Raw genomic sequence first — 16,297 nt, forward strand, 5'->3', positions numbered from 1 at the left:
TCTCTGCTGCAGTATCAGTGTGTTTGTACCGCGACCCCTACACGCTCCAAAACACATGCCTTCAAACAACACACACAAAAACACACAAACAAAGAGACGTCCCTCCCCGCGGCCTGCTCGCGATATCACAACAAGGCGGCCGTCCTGGGAATTAGGACTGCTCTTTCTTCTCCCAGACAACCTCTCCGCCCACCTCTCCCAAAGTAATGACACGGCCGTCTGCCCTCGGACATACATCACGTTAGCGGGCTGTCACACAAAGAAAAGCGTGTCCAGATTAATGCCAGGTTTATGTTTCACTCTGAACTTTTTACACATCTTTACTGTTAAAACTTGGGGGTGATACGAGGTCCAGGGAAATCCAACACTTCTCCTTTAATGTAATCGTAGCCCAGTTTGAGCTTTATTTAAACAACTTTGTTAACCACGGGTTTGTTTTATACACTGATGGTGGAAACAGCTTATTTTAAAATGATGTGAATTTGCCAATAAAAATTGTACCACCGTCTTTGGTGACATGTCATCACTACATATGTGTCAAATATGAATATTTTCACTAAGTATGCAGATTAACATGCCAATCATGACTACTTCATGACTTGTCATCATGGAGCTAATCAAAATGGTTTTAGATGGTTGAAAAAGCCAACTGATTGAACCACACAGGTTACCAAAGAGAACCACACACACAACCAGCGATTAAACAATATTTCCTGTTTTTCTGCTTTTCTTTCATTTATCCAGAATCACACAGCTTCTATATTGAGATACCAAAGTTATAGAGTGCTATGTAATTCCCAGCCCTGCCAGGTTTAAAGCTCTGGCCAAAGGCTGGTCTACAACTTCCACTCCAAACTCAAACATGGTTGTGTGTAGATTGCGTACAGGCTTAAATATGACATAATGCACCACACATTTCAGCATCATGGAGGTTTCAAATGGCTCTTAGTTCAGTACACAAGCAATATTTGTTTGAAAATTTTTTAACCCCCACACAAGTGATTTGCCTTTTTTGTGAAAATTCCTAAACAGGGATGACGCATGGTGAGTTCTATTAAATTCAACTGGTGCTATCTAACCAGTGTTGATAGAACCAAATGCTATAGCGTCAGGAAATGTTACCCTGTCCTTCAGGTTTCACTGCCACAGAGTGCTCATTATTAGCCCTTGGCTGTTTCACTTGAGCCTGAGGCAAACAGACAAGGCTGTGCATGATTCCCATTATTGACAGGGAGTGGTGCCTCGCTGAGAAAAAGATAATAACGCACTGACAAACGGGTCTGTCCCTAAAAACACAGACCGCAGTGTGAGCCTTTGACAAATTTCCATATGCACAACAGAACATAGTTAGGGATTAGGACACCTTTACTAACACGGCGAGCTCTGCTTTCATGAACAACACAGCAGCAGCTCATTAATGGATTCTTTGTTTTGCTCCACGAGGCCTCCGTCCCTCCTGTTTTCTCCAGCTTTCCCCCTACTCCTCCGAGTTTCCTGCAGCCCTTCTTTCCCTGTCTTTCTCACTCCTCCAGATCTCATTCTAACCCACTCTCGAGGTGTCAGGTTTCCACAGCTGGTTCACATTAGCACCCCCATCCTGTGCTCGCTCTCGCTCCCTCCACTCCTCTTCTTCGTATTCTTCCTCCTCCTCCTCCTCTACCTCACGCTGACCTCCGTAGCCGTGAGGACTTCAGTGAGCAATGAAGGCTGGACTGTTTCTCACAAACTCACGTAATATCCCCCACCTCCTTCGCTCCTAATCCCTATGTCCTGAAATCGCCCAGGCTCTAATTCTATTTTCTTTTGTGGTAATTCCCCTTCTCCTACCTCTCCACCTTCAAGTATACAACCCCACCACCCCCTCTTCTTCCAGACACTATTATAGTCCCAGCTACACTTAATAACTCCATCATGGTCCCCCCCGCGGCCATCGCAGAGAAGCTGTGTGAGAGAGAAAAATGGAGCACATAAACCAGCTCACATTTCAATCCCTGGATCACTCCCTGCTTTGGCAGAGTATAGGTGGCCTATTCACTGCACTTTATTCGTGTGTGTGCACGCATGGATGTCACAAGTAAAGTACAGAACATGTTACTGATCTCGCTGCTGCTTCTGTGCAAAAATACCTCAGCTCACAAAAGAAGCAGCGCTGCAAGATTGCTGAGGGATTAAAAAAAAGACAAGCTAGCTATGCAGATGCTTACAGAGGGTGTTTGTGGCACACAGATCAGACATTCAGACTAGAGCTGCAACTTTATCACAGTTTTGAAGGGAGGTGAATCCAAATGCTGAAACTACAGTCCAAGCTTCCCAGTGTATCTGATAACATTATCACAGTTTTCCTGTATCAACATGCATCACAATACAGTAAAAACTGAACTGATGAACTCTGCTGGTGATTAGAGCACAGCAAACGGTTTTTATTTAAACTTTATTCACGACCTTGACGAAGGTTACAAGCCGAAACACATCGGTTAAACATTAGAGTTGTTCTATACGCTGCTGGAGCTCTGTGTACCTTGGAAGTAGGTGAAGTTATGCTGGAAGCCTCTACAGCTCTTCTACAGACACAGCCAGGAGTATAATGAGTAGTATACTGAGTGAGCTTCCAGCACATATGCTGGAGGGGCCATTTGCCCTCTAACTGAATGATAATGAGTCTTGTTAGGACTTCGTTTCCACTGGCACTCTGCAAATGCAGTGTGTGGACAGGTCTTTCCAGCAGAAACCTCTGCACATAGCAGAGAGCCTGTTGTTGAAGGGGAAATTAAAATGCGCTTAAAGATAGATATTAAGGTTGAAATATGAGGGGAGTAGAAACCATGAATAGCTCCAAAATTGTCTTTGCCACACGGGCGGGGGTGGGGAGGGGGTGAGGCAGATGTAAAAGTTAAAAAGAGGAAGCAGGATTAAACGAAGAGGCTGCACCGAGGTGGAAGTAAAAGACACAAAGGTAATGAGAGAGCTAGAAGGAGAAGGAGGCCATGCAGACGGACCAAAAAAACATCGACGAGGACTGAGCAAAGGAGTGCGGTGCAGGGTGGAGTCATGTGGTAAAAATCGCAGGCTGTGTTTAGAAACATGTCCAAAAAGGCTCATCTGAGCAGCCGCGGTACACAGAACAGGACTCCCTCTGTCTCAGAGTGCTCCATTTACCGATCTCTCTATGTTGTTCTGTCATTATCCTGATTCTGCGGTCGTTTAAAGTGTATTCTCCGCCAATAGCTCTGCCGGCCTGAAAAAGGTCCATATTTAGATCTACGCTGCACACAGTCAGTTTAGAAATGAGAAGGGGAAAAGTAACTTCAGGTTAAAGCTGAGGGAATGAGTCTGTGCAACCCTACTTAACACAAATTATTTCATTTTATTGTTATTTAATAATAAATAAAAACCAAACATTTACTCAAATAAATGAAACCTCACCTAAAAAAAAAAAACCATAAAAAAAACCCCAAACTGGTTAAAAATATTTTATCACAATCCTGGTGATTTTCCTTTGGGGTAAAGCCAAACCTCTTTTTGGGGGGGACTTTTTGTACACAGGAAAAACCCAGGACATTTTCCAGATGAAGTCATCCCTTAATTGCTTCTCTAACAAAAGCACAGTATTTGTGATTTCTTAATTTCAGAAATCTGCTTCAAACTTCCCACTGGGACACAGGCCGGGAATAAAAAAAGTCAGAGGATTTCACTAACGTCTGTCAGTGATTGATGACCGCTGAACTAAAAGCAAAGTCAGATTGAATTTCGCCAGATGATAACGGCTGCTTTTCTTTGCTGACTGCTGTTTGTTTCCGCAATAACAAGTGAGGAAAGTCACGCCGGCTAGATCCTTTTCAACACATTGCGCGTATGGACAACGTGTAACCTTATGACAAAACTGAGGTAGTTTTGACCTCACGGTATTGCACGAATGCGCGACAGAGGGCCACTTGTCACCCTACTGTATGTGGGTTTATGGTCTGGTTGCTACATTCCCCGCTGCTTTGTAAGTCTTCCTTTTTCTGAGTGAGAGGTTTGAACCTCCTTACGGTTTGCAAGCAGCAGCAGTTTATATTTTACACTGATCACACTGACTGCACACTTTCTTGATTTGATTTCGGCGTCCCAAATCATGGGACTATCAGCTTTTTAAAGCCCACATCATAATCTGATTATCTACTCCCCCCACTTGCTCACACACCAGACGAAATAAAGGAAAATGTGATGACAGTGGTTCATACTCTGTGATAAGTTAAAACAATGCTTTGTTGAAGCCGTGAAGCACGTCTTGTGACATTTTTGGGCCTCTAAGCACACACTCAAGGGCTGCACTGAGCTTCATCTTGACTATCAAATATTAAATCTAAACTTCAGACCTTTCCATGGGTGCCAGCATGTGAACTTGCCCGGGGCTTAAGGTGCCCTAGACTTTTCTGAGACACACAGACAGAGTACGTGTACAAGCACACACACACACACACACACACAAAGAAACTCTTATCACTATGGCTCCAGTCTCAACCACATCTACAGTGCTGTTAGCTCGGCTGTGGGAAGGAGATAAGTCCTGGGAGAGCGAGAGTGGGAAATCACTGCTGTGGGTTCCAATCTCCAGCTTGAGGGTTTGTTGATTTTAGTTTGGATCATATGCCTAACGCAGTTAAAATCTGTGTGCGCCTGATCGAGGAGCGTGGTTTGGAGGAGTGTAAGGGTGAATCAGAAAGGACTGAGTGGTTTTAAAACATTACTTATTTCCCACATTTTCTCTTTGTCTCTATTACCCAAAAAAAAGTTCATGTGAGGTAGCAAACATTAATAAAGCTCTCCAAGCCCACAGACACAAATGGGAGATGATGCAGGAATTACTAAATAAAGCCAGTGGGTGAAGAGCTCAACAATAACAATTCTGGAAAATAGTCTAAAAAAATATTCAGCACTGATGCCATGGAAAGATTAAGAGGCCAAATGCCATCTAGTAAATCCCTGAGGTAGTGGTAGGGACTTGGGATAAATGAGTGACAGTTTGATGAAGGAGGCATAGCAAGAGGGAAATTACACTCCCCTCTTCACTCTTCCCTTCCCCCCCTCTCATCATTAGTAAGAAGTTGTGCTCCGAGGTACTACTCCTCAAATTACCTGAAAAGAGACATCCTCTTTTGTTTAGGCCCTCTCGCTTCCTCCGTCTGCCCCGCGGGCTAATTCTACCTGTCAGATCAAAAAGGTAGCAGGTCTACACAACACACTAACGCTCCCCTCACCTTTAAGAAAAGGTTTGAAATGTAAAGGGGGAAGAACAAAAAACAGAGAAAAAAAAAGACTAAAAAGGAGGGAGAGTTCATCAGTTTGCAGCATGACCCAGCGGAAGACACGGATTATGTTGCGGATGTAAAATACCATAATAATGATGATCTGTGTCGTCTTGATCTTGCTTGAACCTCTCAGGTAATAACTCCACTGAGGCCCACAAACATGACCAAGGTTTCTGTTCTGTTACCAAATATACTTTCAGGTAACATCCATTTACAAATGCCTATCCGGGTACACTGGCATGCACGAATCTGCACAGAGAATTACTCATGGCTTTCACACCCAAGCTGATGGCTTGTAGTGTCACCGGTTAGACAGCTTCTGTGCTTTTTTGCACCCTGCCCTACATGCCAGCCAACGGGCCTCTCCCATCCACTTTGACTTACTCTCACAGCCATGTGCACGTTCAAGACTCATGATCCAAAGAGAGAGGGGGTAAAAAAAATAAAAATTTAATCCTAAGACTTTTCAGATGTTGCGTTCAGCAACTACCATTATTTTAAACTGTATTTCCTATAGTACAGCAAAAATAAAACTGTAGTTTTCTTTCTTTCTTTTATTTTTTCTCCACTTTTTTTTCTTCTTTAAAGCAAAAAATATTGGACAGAAGGAATTTCCATGACTGCAGCATTTCTATACTTTCCAGAATTAAGAGGATGTGCAGGATCTCAGCAGAAATGAAGCAAGCTGAAAAAGTACTGCACGTGCAGAGAGGAAGTGTGGAGGTTCAAGTATTACCGTTTCACTCCATGCACATTCACTCTTTCAAATAAGGTGAATGAAGTTAGTGTTGGGGAGTAATGGAATACCGGCATTACGTATTTAAAATACAAAATATGAGTAACTGTATTCCGTTACAGTTACCGTTTAAATAGGTGATATTCAGAATATAGTTACTTTATTGAAATGAACGGATTACACGATGGTCTTTTTCTGTTTCATATGTTAGGCTATGCACTCTGTATTTTCGGTAATTCCACGCTGGTGGAAACCCAAACAAAACACACATCAAGGGGCCCATGTCACTCCTACTTGTGGCCCGCAAAATGATGTGAAGAAATATTTTTTAAAATTATCATTCAAAAACGTATTTAATATGAAGGCAATAGGCAGAGTGTTACAGGCAAAGCCCTAAAGAATGTAGCCTCATGGGCAGTGTAGCCCGTGCTGCAGGGAGAATGGACTGCCATACCAGTTATATATGGCAAGGAAGGGAGAAAAAGGTGAGTGGAAAAGTACGAGTTGTCACTGACCAGAAACGCGAGATGGAAGCATGTAAATATAATAATAACCACTGAAGCCAAAAAGAGAGCCTGACGAGCCCAGTTGTAAGTAAGCTATTAAGACTCGACTGTACACTGTGTTTGTGTTTTCCTCCGAAACAATAAGTTCCGTTGGAGCAGCCTTTCAACGCCTTCCTCTGTCTCTCGCTAGCAAAGTCGACCCAGACAACAAAGTAAAGCTAGTTTTCGGCTACGAGCCCGACACGAACCCGGCGTATTAGCCAGAGGTCCCTTTACTACGGTTTGGAGCCGCGGACCTGTTTTATATACGCGCGGAATAGTTTTCTATATGGGATCGCGTCAAAAAGTGCAACTTTACCTAATATCCACCTTACTGTTACTCATTTTACATCAAGATTTTAAAATCTAGTTGGTATTGGTATGGTGAGTAACCTTCAATAATAGTAATAAATCACAGAGAGCAATAGTACATTCATGTAGTTGTAAAAAGCATATTAATATATTCAGTAATCCAAAGTATTCAGAATACATTACTCTCACTGAGTAACGTAACGGAATACGTTACATTTTGGGGAATGTATTCTGTCATCTGTAGTGGAATACATTTTAAAAGTAACCTTCCCAACACGGAATGAAGTTTATAGTTTCTCTCCTTCTGCAGTAAAAAACGATTAATCATGAGACCCTTTCAGAAACAGTTGAGAGCTTCGTTTGCCCAGTTTAACCAGAAGGGTTTTTCAAAGTTTCGTGTTATACCAAAGTACGTCTAGAAGCCAGTCTCCCGTAACAACCTCTTGACATGTATTCAGAGAAGTATTTTTAAGCCATAGTGTATGGGAAATAAATAAATAAATAACATGATGAAAACCACTAAGGACTTGCACATAATGTATGCACAACGTTATAATCATGATGTAGGAAATGTAGAGTTGGTTTGCAATATGGATACAGTGAGGGAAATAAAACTATAACACTTAATTACCTACATCTTTACTACAACAATGAACAGATATGGCTGCTCCTACAATATTGAAACTCTTTTGAACCTCTACTGTATTCATGCAAAGACAGGACTGAGTCATTTGTATCAGGATTCTGCTTATAATTGGCTCTTTGGGAGCAAGTGCAGGCCAAATGTCCTCTTTGCCTTTAAGGAACTCACACACAGATTTCTATTCAGGATTGTTTGAGTGTTTCTCTCTTGTAATGTCTCTATATGTACTACCGCAGCAGTAATAAAGTTATGACAATTAAAGACAGGTTCACAGCTACCCTTTATGTCTCTTCTGTAGAAACTAACCAGATAAGAAATTTTACAATATCACAGCTAACACAGAGCATGAACTTAAAAGAACAGCTGAAAGGAAATGATCGGGTTTTTCATGAGCCACACACTCACACATCCATCCATTACTCGTCCATGCTGCTTGTGAAACTACAGGAAATGCATATTCCAAAAATGTTTTCATGCAGTGAAGAAACCAAAACAAATATTTCAAGTCCTTCAGCAGCACCCAGCATGAGTCTGTCACATTAATTATCTGTTGACCTCGGTCATGATCCATGTGACATAATTAAGCAGGTCCAAGCTAAATAGCCAGAGTGACTGTTTACTTACAACCAGCTGCCTTTAATACACTGAGGAGACTAATAGGGACATAATTAGATTTTTTGCACAATGAGCCTTTTGACTGACAATACAACACAATTGCGACCAGAAAGCCTGGACAGAGGAAAGTGTGTGCCTTTATGTGCACATAAGTGTGCGTGTTGTTAATGTTTGGCTTCAGACAGCAGAAAAACTGTCTGACTACCTAATCAGTAGGCCTGTTCTCTGTCAGCTGACTTTCTAAACTGAGAGACTTCTCTCTTTGTCTCTACAGGGCAATGTTCCTCTCTACAGTTTAATCTTATTGTCAGGATCACTCAAATCAGAGGAAAGAATACCAACTCTGTGGTCAGGAAAGGAGAAACTTAGCTGAGGAGGAATGGTGAATAAAGTTGTAGAAGTTGTAGAAGAAACGTAAAAATGCTAATATTATAACCTGCAACCACAGTTAAATAGCAGTAAAGTAATAAACAGTATCATAAAAATAAAACCTAAAAGGATGTGGTCAAGCCTTAAAAGGCTGCAAATGATTTAAGATACACATGCCAATGAAAGGCAGCAGAAAGGACAAATTAAATGAAGCCGTATTACCCTCTGTGTATATTAACGACAGTTCTGAAGTTGGTTGGTTTTGTTTTCTAAGCCTAGTTTGTAAAAATCCACTGATCACCACTATCTAGATGTTCTTCCTCCATCTGAGAAATAAACTAAAAACAGCCTGTCTTTAGATGTTAGATAATATTTCGATGTAGCAATATCTCCTCACATCCCCTCTGCATGCGTCTCTTTTCTCATTAACACAAAGCACTAACAAACTAGTGTACACAGAGATTGGCACCTGTGCAATAATTTGTATCTGTCCTTGAAGCAGACAGGAAAAAAAGGTCAAACACATTAAGGAATGTTGCTTTTGTTGTCATCCCTTCTTGCACAAGTAGCAGTGTTTAAATTCCACAAACTCTGGGAACAGACGCACAGCAGGATTCTCATCACATTTAATGAAATATGATCAGCTTCAAGAACCAGCGATGGTGCATGTGTGTTTGGAATTTGGCTTGGGAGTGGCAATGCAATTAAAAAGACTACACAGTCTTAATTACAAACTACCCTATGCTGTCAGAAAGTGGAAGGCTTAGCTCAAGCGGCCCACTGGACTCCTTTACGTTGTGGGCCTTTCTCTGGTCTGATTACACCACGGCTACGAGGAGACTCATTCACAGGTCGTTTCAAGCTTCAGTTTAATTTTTTTGTCCTCGTTATTCTCCTGTAATAAAAATGTTACCAACCTTGACATCCCACTCAAATCAAAAAAAACAAAAAAACAAAAAGGTGCGCAGTAAAATGTGTTGGCAGAGCCTGGAGCGATCAATTCTACAGAAACACAAGAGAGAGTAACAAAACCCCTGAAATGTCCCAGAAATAAAATCTTGGAGGTGGAAATGTGTGTGTTGGTATTGTTCCCAGTACTTTGTCAGACAGAGCGGTCTTTTATTCCCCCAGTCGTGTCTGAGCAAAACCTCATGGTCCCATGAATAGGCTGGGGTTGATCTAAAACCCACTTTTTTCCTGCCTTTGCTTTCACATCCAACAGTCCCCCCTTATGAGGCATGTCTACTGCTGTGCTCACGCTTTTTGTTGAATGTTGTTAAAGTGTGTGCAGCATGACTTAAACTAAAGGTGTAGCTATGTTTGGTTGCAGGCCCGGCCAGTAGATCTTACCTGCAGTACTCAGTGCCATTGCTGAATTTCAGGCATGTAGCGTTGTTTACACAAGGTGCCTTATCATCCACACACTGCAGGGCTGCAAGAGACAAGAGCAGAGTTTTAAGACCAGAAAGGCACTTCATATCCACAACACTTTCTAAATAAATGCCAATGCTAAGCCAGACCATCCACTTATAAACCAATCTGTGTTGTCATCTATCATGCATGTGCAACATCTTCATATTATAAGAGTAAAGAGCATCAAACAGTTTTCTCAGTGAAATGCGAACTTTTGTATAGGCTGAAAATAAATGTTCTAAAATCTTGCCAGGTAAAGGAGAAACATGTCTAATCCTCAGTTTCCCCCAAACCCCAGTCATATCCCCAGATATGGTACTGGTACTCTAGGTCAGTGGTCCCCAACCCCTGGGCCATGGATCGGTACCGGTCCGTGAGTCGTTTTGTTCCGGGCCGCGAGAGTTGAGGCCCGGGTGCGAAATTTATGGTTTTCACATTTTTTATCGTTAACTCTGTTTCCCCTCAGTCTTTTCCTGTGTTGTAGTTGTGTGTCTTTTTTGAAAGAAATATTCACACGTTACCATAGCATCCAGAGAGCATTAAGGGGCAGAAAGGAGGATGTTACTCTCAATGTTGTTGGCGCATTTCAGGAGGACGTGGTGAATAAGGGTACACAATTTCACAGTGAATTCGCAATTATTATTATATTTACAAAATACCACAGTTTTTGTCTTGGTCGTATCATTTTATTTTGTTGTATTTATCTGCGACACCTTAAAGGCCGGTCCGTGAAAATATTGCCTGACATTAAACCGGGGCACAAAAAAAGGTTGGGGACCGCCGCTCCAGGCAGCATATGCACTCATAACTCTCCTCTGAGTCATTGATGAGAGAGTCAGAAATACTTTGTATGTGAGGGGATGGGGGAGACCGAGGAATAACCGGTTTGCAAAACAATGTGACTGTGGTTTTTTTGGACCATGGGAGGCAATTCTTCCAATTAAATGAAGCAAGGATCAACATAGAGGTTCCATTCAAAGAATTCAAATTGAGTAATTTCACAGTGAAAACATTAAAGTGTTATCCTGCTTATGTTATCATTTTGTTTGAGAAGGCTGGCACGGCTGCTGCTGTGAAATCACTTTTGTACCTTGGCCTAACATTAAACCTTTATACAAACATAATGTAACTGTAACATTAGCATACTACTCAGTAAGCATCCTAACATTTCAGTTTTTATCTTGACAACACAATATAATGTTACCGTTCTAAATAAATGACCTACCACCATGGCAGCGTTTTGGGTTTTTTTTGTTTGTTTTTTGTTTTGTTTATTTTTTTAATGACTTAATGTCTCTCTCTTTTTTTGAGGAAGGAATCACTCAAAAACATGACTGGGCGTTGGCAGGACTCACTGAGGTCGTCCCAGCGCCACCTCTTACCATAACCACCCACGTCTAATGGTTGAGGCAAACCCACTCCCCTTCTATGGGGGTATTTTTAAGGAGCTGACCCAGATGTACTCTAAAAGTGTCAAGAGTTTTCCATTAATACCATAACTATCACAACTTTGAGAAAAAACAAGTTAACAATTAGCTGTACTGCTATAACTCTGTCAAATGTGTTGGTACAATGATTGGATTGCTGTACATAATTTCATCCATGACTTCCTGTTTATGACTGTGTCTAAATACAGAAATAAATAAATGACGTGACAGCGAAAAATATTTTCGTACACATCAAAGAAGTAGCATTGTTAAATGACTCAAATGTTCCTCAAAGGTGGGGAGCCCCAGCTTCGCTCGCACTCTTTGAAATTCAAAAGTGAGTATTTAAAACTCGTTCAGGTTTCTCCCCATTAAATGGTAACACCACCACAGATGCACACTCTCCCCTGTGAGGGAAACCCTCCAAGCAGAACTGCAATTTTTTTCCTTCCTGCCCTGCTACAGAGACATAAGGCGGGGGGCTTGCAACTCATCTCTCCAGCTATGCGGAGGCAGTCTGAAATCAGGCAGTGGTCACAGGCACACAAAAATGAGCGTTGATGAAGACAACAAAGACCATCTCTCTTCACACTAGTGAGACACTCATAACCAGACACATCAGCCATTGTGCAGCCTTCGAGCCGCCAAAGACACATGGCTGAGGAGGTCTTCATGCACACCACGGCAGCCCATCATGCCAGACAGAAGTGTGGTGTTCTCTGCCTTTATTTGCAAATGTGATATGCTAGCTAAATCAAGGAGGTCATTGTTTAGCATCTGTAATTAATTAAGCAGAACTGTCATAAATTATTAGAAGCACTTGTATAAATGTTTCTTAGCACTTTGCTTCATTTATAGTCTCACATGTTTGGTGGTTATACGATGCATCCCCACTCTGCAGAACAGAGCTCTTTTTACAAAACTGAGGGTAGGTCAGCTGATTTAGAAGAAACGCCAACAATGTCTTCACAAAACAGTCATTGCATTACAGGAAGTGCGCTCAGCAGTGGTGTTATTTCCTGAGTCTAGATTAATCACAGTGTCACTCAAGTTAAAAAGCCACGAGGGCAATAATGACAGCTAATCCTGTTTACTATGATTATTTTATTGATAAATTTGCACACAGCTTATTTGAAAAGTGTTGTGCATTCACTGTCTGGTCCAGGAGACTTATGCTTCAGAGTGAGGCTGATGGACATAGCACATTAGACACGGGGATATCGTACATAAACCACAGTGAAATTTATAATCCCAGCAGGCATGCACACACACACATGCTACCCACGATATGCACACTTGCACAGGCATCCACTGCACTTCAGTATGAGTTGATATCAGACTGCTGTTGCTGTATGACAGACCACAGACTATATCGTGCTATTTTGGGACCACTTCTGTTGACACACAGCGTCTGCGCTTGCCCTGGTTAAAAATCATGCATACATATTAACACAATGAAAATAATCCACACTTATGTGGTTAAGACATGTTAAGTCATGTTTTATCTGCTTTTATAGAAATGATTACAAAGATTTCCACTTTGCTAACACCGGATACTAGTCCTCTAGCAGATAGCTTTACTGTGTTTTGCTGGTTAGTTCTTTAGTTGAGTGAATAGAGGATGATGAGCTGAGAAGACAGGTGTATGAAGGCAGATGGAATGAAAGAATGGAAGTATGAGAGCAAAGACCGGAAAACTGTGCTCTCATCCCCCGACTGGTTTGACGAGCTTCCCATACAAGCTGTCGTAATGCCAGATGCAATGATCTTACCAGATTTGGGACAGCCTGCCTCTTATTACGCCATTTTAAAAAGCGCGCACACACACACACACACACAGCTGAATTACCCACTACACAGGTTACCAATTCCCGGACGGGAAGGTTGGAAAACAGTTTAGCAATCTGTTTTTCCAAAATAAAAACAATTGGTTCACACACATTCATATGACTGATGAGTGTATTGTAATCCAGACTGGTAACATTGTATCCCTTCCACCTAGTCGTTCTCACACTTTACTATCAATGATCCATGGACAGGAACATTTCCCAGGAATGAGAGCCTTGATAAGACTCGATCGACAAAGTCAACAGTGAAACTACCACCAGATGTGGTGAGCTGTGAAGGAACACACAAGTTACCTGACTGAATGCTCGTGATTATTTGGATCCTTGGAACAAAAGCCCTTGTTCATTTTCTCACTTGCTGCTACCTTATCTTCAAACTGTGTGATTTTGTGTGTGTGTGTGTGTGTGTGTGTGTGTGTGTGTGTGTGTGTGTGTGTGTGTGTGTGTGTGTGTGTGTGTGTGTGTGTGTGTGTGTGTGTGTGCACGTGTGTGTGAGTGAGTGTTTAAAGAAGACGGCAAAGCATGAGTGAGTACAAAAGCAGATTTATAGACTGTGCAGTGTGATAAGACTGAAACAGAGCTGTGAGTGATCCCTGGTGATGGAAGCTGACTCTGTACAGGTGCCTTTGCGAAGATTATTCTTCAGACTGTCCTCATGCTTTTAGCATGTTAACATCATTGCACACTCAAAACTGTAGGAGGCTGCACAGAAATAAGTTGCATAGAGAACATTTAGTTTTTGGTGTTAGCCATTTCAAACATTTCAGCTTAAAGAACAAAGCTGATTTCTCAACAGCAGTGCCAGCTGTCTCAAAAAAGGGTAACGTGCACTCTGGATGTTGTTACTGTGAACTGAAACTTATTCAATTGAATTCTTTGAACAGACCTGGATTCTGGTCTGGTTTAGCTTTGCTAAATCTAAGTAATTCTTCCACTGGTTCAAAAAACACGATAACATAATTTACCTGTTGCCTTTTGCAAATCAATTATCATCTCTTGGTATTTTGTGCACACTCTAGTTGAGCACATGCAGTGCTGCAGCAAAAAAATTTGCATGTTGATCCAGGCATCCGGTTTTCATCAGTAACAGTCAAAAAAGAGGCTAATAAATACACACGGACTACTACAAATTCACTTAACCTGGGAAAAACAGCTACTTGTGCCCTTTCACGGGGTAGATAAAAGCCAGGTTTGTGGATTTTAGAGGCTTTTATCAACCATGAAAGGAGCTCATCCATAATTGAACCAGCTGTGATTATAGTGGTAAACAGGATGTAAAAAACCCCATTTCACAATTACCTGATGTCATGATGTAATATAACTCTGTCAGCTGTCAGGTTTTTTTAAAGTTGGCCCTGTACCAGTAAATCTGTGTGCTGCTATGTTCTAAAATAAGAAAACTCTTGCCTTTAAAACTGCACTTTTAGAGTTTTCAATGTACTTAGGGTGCTGAGAAAAGGCAAGCTCATCATTGCTGACACAGTCGTCTTTTAGTATTATTGTCACCTTCAGATGACACTAATTAGTCTGTTAGAAGCCTTTTTCAGGCACTGGCAGCATTCTGTCACGGTGACACCAGTCACGATGGTGAAGAGTCAGACATAAACACAACAGTGGCCAAGGGAGCAGTGATACAATCGGCGCTTATTACAGTGGCAGCAATCACCAGCATTGGTGACTCTGGCTTGACTCTGGTGGAAGTGTCACAAACTTTTTGAACATGAGAATGCCACTACGAGCTGTGGTCACACAATGTGTAACACAGCCTCCAAGAGAGAAATCTCACTTCTGGATTTGGAAATAGTGAAAATGCTTGAAACACAGAACAATGTCTCAAATATATTAGAAAAGTAGAAATGTAAGATAATAATATATTAATATACAGATATTAATGCCATCAGGACATTCTCCAAAACAACTGCTTTTGGATATTTTTTTTTAAGTGAGCTGAGCAACTCCCACAGCAGACAGTCGCAGTCGAAATCAAAATGCCCGTCTATTACTGTGACAGCATGTAGTTCAGGGGTGAAAGTGACACTCGCACTGGTGTGATGTGCGGTTGATACACTCTCCCCATATCACACCACACACTATGTGGCAACCTAACACAGGAGCTTTGTAGACACACTGCTGCTGATAAGGAAAAGACAGAAAAGTAAGACAGACTGTACAAGCAGGACACTGAGCAATCACAATCAACCTTTATGCTCTGCACAGCTTATACCACACGTCTAAAACATGTTAAACAAGACATTTCTCAGTGGTTATGTCCAGCAGGCTGTCGAGTTCAGAATGCACTTGTGGAAATTCTCAAACCGATGTGTTCTTTTAAGCTTCCTATATTTTCATGTGAAAGCCCTAAAAGCTAAAAATGTTGAGACTTAAATGTAATAAAAATATATGTAAAGAAAAGCCTGAAACCACAGTCCAAGTGGAGTCTGGCTAGTGGTGCTCACTTTATAAGTCACCATAAAAGGTCCCTAAAGAGCTCGTACGAGAAGGAAGAAAAAGAAGACGAATAGGTAGTGAGACAGAGGGAGGGAGACGAGACGAGACGGAGTTTGAGCTAATAGCTGTGGATTGATATGGGGAAGTAATTATGAAACTGCAGACAAAGACACCACACGAACGAGTGTCCCAGAGTACGGGCAAATACCCATACAGCCGAGGGCAGGAAGTTGTTCGCGCTGAGTGAGGAAGTAACCCCATTTCCTGGAATTGCTGTACAAGCCTCCATATCCAGCAGGCCAAGCAGTTGTCATGGTAACGTGCAATAAAATACCCTTAGCTCAGCATGTGCGGTGGGAGACAAAGCACAAACTAAACACTGTTACCCTTAGGGAAGCTTTACTGGCCCACACAAACAGTGGCGATAGCGAGCACACAGACCAAGCACGGCCTTCAAGGCTCAAGTCTTCCAGGTCCCCTTTAGACTGAGGGTGGTGTCATACAGGAAGACACAGTAACATGCTTAACTGGGATGTCTGGAGCTGATCTTTAGTATTTTATCAGGAGAGATTAAACGCAAGGCTATCTGTAATAAACTACTGAGGACTACATCCAGAGCATTGTTTAATGCAACTCTGACCACACCAGCTG

At 41.8% G+C, this 16,297-nt stretch overlaps 1 protein-coding gene across 2 annotated transcripts in view; it reads right to left on the bottom strand.

Moving 5' to 3' along the window:
- notch2 (notch receptor 2) overlaps window positions 1–16,297 on the bottom strand; it is a 41,172-nt gene that overhangs the window by 19,703 nt on the left and 5,172 nt on the right. For both annotated transcript variants that reach the window (XM_080878225.1, XM_080878226.1), the window contains exon 2: window positions 9,862–9,943. In XM_080878225.1, coding sequence (XP_080734351.1) covers window positions 9,862–9,943 — 82 coding nt within the window. The remainder of the gene's footprint in view (window positions 1–9,861; window positions 9,944–16,297) is intronic.

Source organism: Rhamphochromis sp. 'chilingali' (assembly GCF_963969265.1).
Source record: "Rhamphochromis sp. 'chilingali' genome assembly, chromosome: 3".
NCBI classification, from domain to species: Eukaryota; Metazoa; Chordata; class Actinopteri; order Cichliformes; family Cichlidae; genus Rhamphochromis; species Rhamphochromis sp. 'chilingali'.